This window comes from Lolium perenne, chromosome 6 (assembly GCF_019359855.2).
Source record: "Lolium perenne isolate Kyuss_39 chromosome 6, Kyuss_2.0, whole genome shotgun sequence".
NCBI lineage: Eukaryota > Viridiplantae > Streptophyta > Magnoliopsida > Poales > Poaceae > Lolium > Lolium perenne.
Genome location: NC_067249.2, coordinates 44,382,618 through 44,387,747, shown reverse-complemented (window position 1 = coordinate 44,387,747; position 5,130 = coordinate 44,382,618). Strand labels below are relative to the sequence as shown.

The 5,130-nt window shown below is 39.6% G+C and overlaps 1 protein-coding gene across 1 annotated transcript; it reads left to right on the top strand.

Moving 5' to 3' along the window:
* Positions 1-791: 791 nt before the first annotated feature.
* LOC127321186 (protein FAR1-RELATED SEQUENCE 5-like) lies at positions 792-4,522 on the top strand. The gene is made up of 2 exons (XM_051350227.2): positions 792-1,030; positions 2,227-4,522. The coding sequence occupies exon 2, from the start codon at positions 2,227-2,229 to the stop codon at positions 4,027-4,029; it is 1,803 nt and encodes a 600-aa protein (XP_051206187.1). The 5' UTR covers positions 792-1,030; the 3' UTR covers positions 4,030-4,522.
* The last annotated feature ends 608 nt before the right edge of the window (positions 4,523-5,130 follow it).

Here is a 5,130-nt window from a genome sequence, read left to right as displayed (position 1 = left end):
TTTTTGACAAAAAATCCTAAATATACGCCATATTAGAATTAAGTCAAATTTTCCCCTAGCAGGCCGCATGGGATTCCTAAAATTGAGGCACAGTTAGCTTTCGCATGCATTTTTTTTTAAATTGCCCGCATGCAAATCCCTCTAGTTTAGGAGTAGGTGTGATAAATTGTTTTGGCCGGCTTGTTAGCTTACCTCATTAGTCATTTTTATTTGTCTCTCACGTAGCCTGATCTGTGGGATTTGTTGGGATACGATCAGGGGAATATCAGATTGGGAAGGGAGAGGATCCGGACTTTCCTAAACTTCCTCTACTACCAATTAGGTCCAAAACAAACGAAAATAGCAATCTCCAATGTAATTAATTCTCGTGTAGAAAAACTATATGGTCTATATTAAGAAACGGGAGGGAGTAATGAGTACTCCAGTATGGTGCTGATCATGGCTTGATAGTTGCGCCAGAGCTTTGTAAATGGCATGGCTGGGGTACTATGTGCTTTTCTCGAGTGTCCTGAGCAGCTCTGATAGATGTGATGTCTGAGCGGTGGCAGACGTGCCCGTTAGTACAAGACAAGCAAAAGGTAAGCAACGCGACTACATTTAGGCCAGCCTAGTTTTAAGTTACAGCCAGGTCACCCAAACTTTTCTTTTCTGAACGGTATTGACTTCCTTAAAAAGCAAAAACATGGACCACCATGTGCTGTCCCGTGTGAACACAGGTTGGCACCAGCCAAACGTCTAGACAAAAAACAGTGGGACCAAGTCGTCCCGAAGATCATCCCCAGCCCCAAAAACGTGAAACTTTCCCCTCTCTGGCCGTACGTTCTTCTTCGTTTTGCTTCCTCCCTGCTCCCGAAACCAGATCCAGTTACATCTACCACCAGATCCAGCGAAACCTGAAGACTCAAATCAACATCCTCCAACTCCGAACCAGAAACTACTCAGCAATCTCGATCTGGCGACTCTTTCAGGGATTTGAACAACATCCCGTCAGCCAGCAGCAAATTATATCTACCAGGAGTTTCAAAATCAGGTACCAGCTGAAAACATCACATCTACATGAGAAAGGAATAACCTCTTTTCCTTTACATCTACCCCAAGAGTCCTGCTACATCTACCCCAGAAATTTTGCTTACCTGATTTGTTGTTCATCCATCCTGCTTACATGTACTGAACCTGCTTACATCTACTGGAACTGCTTACATCCTGCTTACTTACATCTACTGGAACTGCTTACATCTATAAACAGTACAGGCAGTATAATCCAGTTATGCACATGATTTTATCCATATGTCAAAGAAAGTATCAGGGAAAAATGGGTATAAAAGGACATCTTCACTACATATGAAAAACATCTCGGATGTTATGCTTTCTTGACAATGATGAAATAACAAACATCTCAGAAAGTATCCAGTAGTTTGCTCAAAAGATAGTTTCCTATCCTGAGCAGCATGATAAAAAAACAGCAATGTAATTGACACTGAAGTTTCTGCATTAGTTGGTGTTCATAAAAATCAGTAATTTTCAGTAGATACATCAAACAGTAGAAGTAACATCATATTTCTCTTTAAAGCATCATGCCAATCTTAACATTACAACATCTAGTTATATTTCAGTTATGATGTTGCACACAAAAAATCTAGAAGCAACAAAAGAAATTCAGTTATGCATATGGAGAAAATACATCAGCTGATTCAGTTCATGCATTACATTCCATCCAAAAGTAATTTGCTGAAGATGTATCAAACAGGAAAATCATCTAGATAGTAACAGCTGATGGATATATTTTGATCCAAAAGTAACGGCATCTGCAACAGTTTTCGGATGATACCCGATGATACTACTTAAGATACTAGGTAGTAGCATGTCTTACTACTTACATCACCATGTTCCACACATAATGTACAAAACTGCGGCTACAACAGTAATAACATTTGAGATGCATTGTTCAGGTCCTACTTGATCCGTGTTTTTGGTGTTAACTATTTTCAGTACCTGCACCTGGATGTTTTCATGATCTTCAGCCAAAATATTGTCTTTGCATGATCTTCAACCAATCACTTCAGTACCCTAGGGCAAAAAATGTAGTTAGTTAGTACATGAAATGAAAATATGTTGAACAACATCCATAAAATCAGCAATTAATTGCGATGTGAAAAAAGAAATTCTTGTTCATTTAGTTATTCAACTGTATAATTTTCTTCTTATAACTCTGTGCAACTGTTGCAGATGCCGAGAGGTTTTGATTTCTGGTTTGGAATTGATCTGAACGAGCCAGCTGACAAAGATTTTGCTCCTGGAAGCAATGACAATGAAGCTGGATCATCTCATGCTCCTCCAGTTTGGGAAAGCACTCCTGACCAAGGTTTTGTTCCTAGGAGTAATAGCAATGCTGCAGGAACATCTCATGGTGGTCCTAATTGGGAAAATGTTGATGCAACTGGGCCATTTGGTCCATATTCGGCTGGTCAGAGTAGTGATGCACAAGTCGACCCGAAGGACACTTTGTACAGAGGCACTAACGCCGGATCAGGTTTCCAGATAGGTGTGACTTTACCAAGTGAGGATAGTGGTGAGGAAGGTGAAGTTCAGTCAACACCAGAAGGGTTTTCCCCCAAGACACCATTTCTTGGCATGAAATTTTACACCTGGGAAGCTGCTCTGTCACATTACAATAGGTATGCGCATCATGTTGGCTTCTCCGTTAGGATTGAATCATCTAGGAAGTCTACAAAAGATGGAGAGAAAGACAAATGCTTGTTTGCTTGCAACAAAATGGGGAACAATTCATTACCACCTACTCCTGTCAAGATTAGAAACCGAGCTATCACAAAATTGGCAGATTGCAAGGCAAAAATGAGGATTAAAAGATCTGGTGCTAGATGGGAAGTTACTCTGTTTGTCGAGGAGCATACGCATGAATTTGTTGAGAAATTTGCTCTGAAAAAATTCTTGAGGTCGCACAACAAAATTCCAAAAGAAGCGAACAAGTTCATTGATTTGCTAAGTGATGTAAATCTCAGTTCGGGTAGGATTATGGAAATCATGGCGGAATTATATGGAAGCAAGCAGAATGTATCTTACAGTACTAAAACCATTAGCAATTACAGTGCCCAACATAGTGAAGAGCGCAAAATCAAAGACATCCCTGAGTTGTTGAAATACTTTGAGAAGCTAAAAGAGGATGATCCTAGGTTTTATTATGACTACAAGCTAGACGATGACAATAGGGTTGAGAACATCTTTTGGGTTGATGGTGCAGCCAGAGATGTGTACAAGCTGTACAATGATTGCATATCGTTTGACACAACCTTCATGACTAATCAGTATAACATGCCTTGCGCACCATTCATTGGAATCAATAGATATGGTCAGTCCATACAACTTGGTTGTGGTTTCCTGAGGAATGAGAATGTTGCGAACTTTGAGTGGCTATTCCGGACATTCTTAGTAGCAATGGATGGTTTCCACCCTCTGAACATCATTACTGACCAGGATGTAGCTATAAGGACTGCAATTGAAATGGTGTTCCCTGACACCATTCACCGGAACTGCAGATGGCATATCATGCAGAAGGTTCAGGAAAAAATTGGTCCTATGGCAGCCAAAAGAGAAGACTTGAGAATAGATTTCAATGATGTTATTGACTATAGTGTTACTGAAGAAGAATTTGAAACTAGTTGGGCAGAGATGATCCAAAAACATGATGTTGTTGATAATGATCATTTCAAGGACATCTATGATCTAAGGAAATGTTTTGTTCCTGCTTATTTGATGAAGCGCTTTTTCCCATTCTTGCAAACAATAGCTCGCAGTGAAGGGTTTAATGCTATTTTGAAGCAGTACATAAACCCACGCGAAAGCCTACTTAGTTTCTTCATGCAGTATATGAAATTACAAGAGAAGATTGATTCTGCTGAGGATGGGCATGATTTCATGGGAATGGACAAAGTTGTCAGGTTGTGGGGAGATTTTCCAATGGAGGATCAAATTTTGCAAACCTACACTCTACCCATCTACAACATTTTCTAGCTGGAGTTGCGGAAGATAACATCCTACAATGCTAGGGACTGTGGTGGTGGTGTGTTTGAGGTTTTCCCAGTGCAAGGTACTGTCTATGGTTATGGCAGATGAACCTATGTGGTTGACGTTGATCTTGAAAATCTCATGTACAACTGCCAGTGCTCCAAGTTTTACAAGGATGGAATTCTTTGTTGCCACATTATGAAAGTAATGTATTACATTGGTGAAGTGCGAGAGATACCTGAGCACTACATTCTACCTAGGTGGTCCCTACCCCCTCCTGATATTGTTCCATCCATTGTCGAGCCAGTACAGAAAAAACAGAGAAAATGTCTAGAAAAGACATGAGGTTACTGCGGTATGGAAATCTTTGCAATGATTTTTCAAAACTCGCGGTTGGATTGGCAGTTTCTGAGAAAACAATAGAAATAGCAGACAAGCACATGATTGCAATGAGCAAAGAACTAGCTGCTTTGAAGAAAGCTAATGCAGCTGCACTGAAGAGGAGGAAAAGCAAGTCAGTTGCAACTGAAGATATTTCAGATTCTTCTCCCTGTGAGGGAAGAATGGATGAAGATGTTTCTCAATCTAGAAACAAGAAAGCAAAAGACCCCCCTGTTACTGCAGCTAAAGGAAGACCATGCAGTAAAAGGAAGAAAGGTGGACTCCAGCTAAAGAAACCTAACCCAACTACTTGTAGTGTTTGTGGTGAAATAGATCATGATGCAAGGAATTGTCCAGTAAGATTGGCAAATCCAGAGAAATTCCCTTTTCATCAATTTTTCCAGTGATAGGAACCAGAAATGGCTTGGTAGTAATTAAGATTTAGACATGGAGACATGGATTTAGAGTTTGTTCTTATGTTAACATGGATACATGGTTTCAGAGTCCATTTGAATATATTATTTAGCAAGGTTGCAATTTACGTTCTGAGTTTATGTAAGATTTTATGTTCTTTGAAGTGAAGTGTTAAGTTGCATGTGATTTTGTGTAAAAAATGAGAAGAAAAATTCCAGAGAAATTCCAGATGTAATTGCTTGACTCAATTGTCCTTTATCAGTAAATTTTTCTGTTAGAAAAATAAGGAGAAGCAGCTTCATTACCTTAACA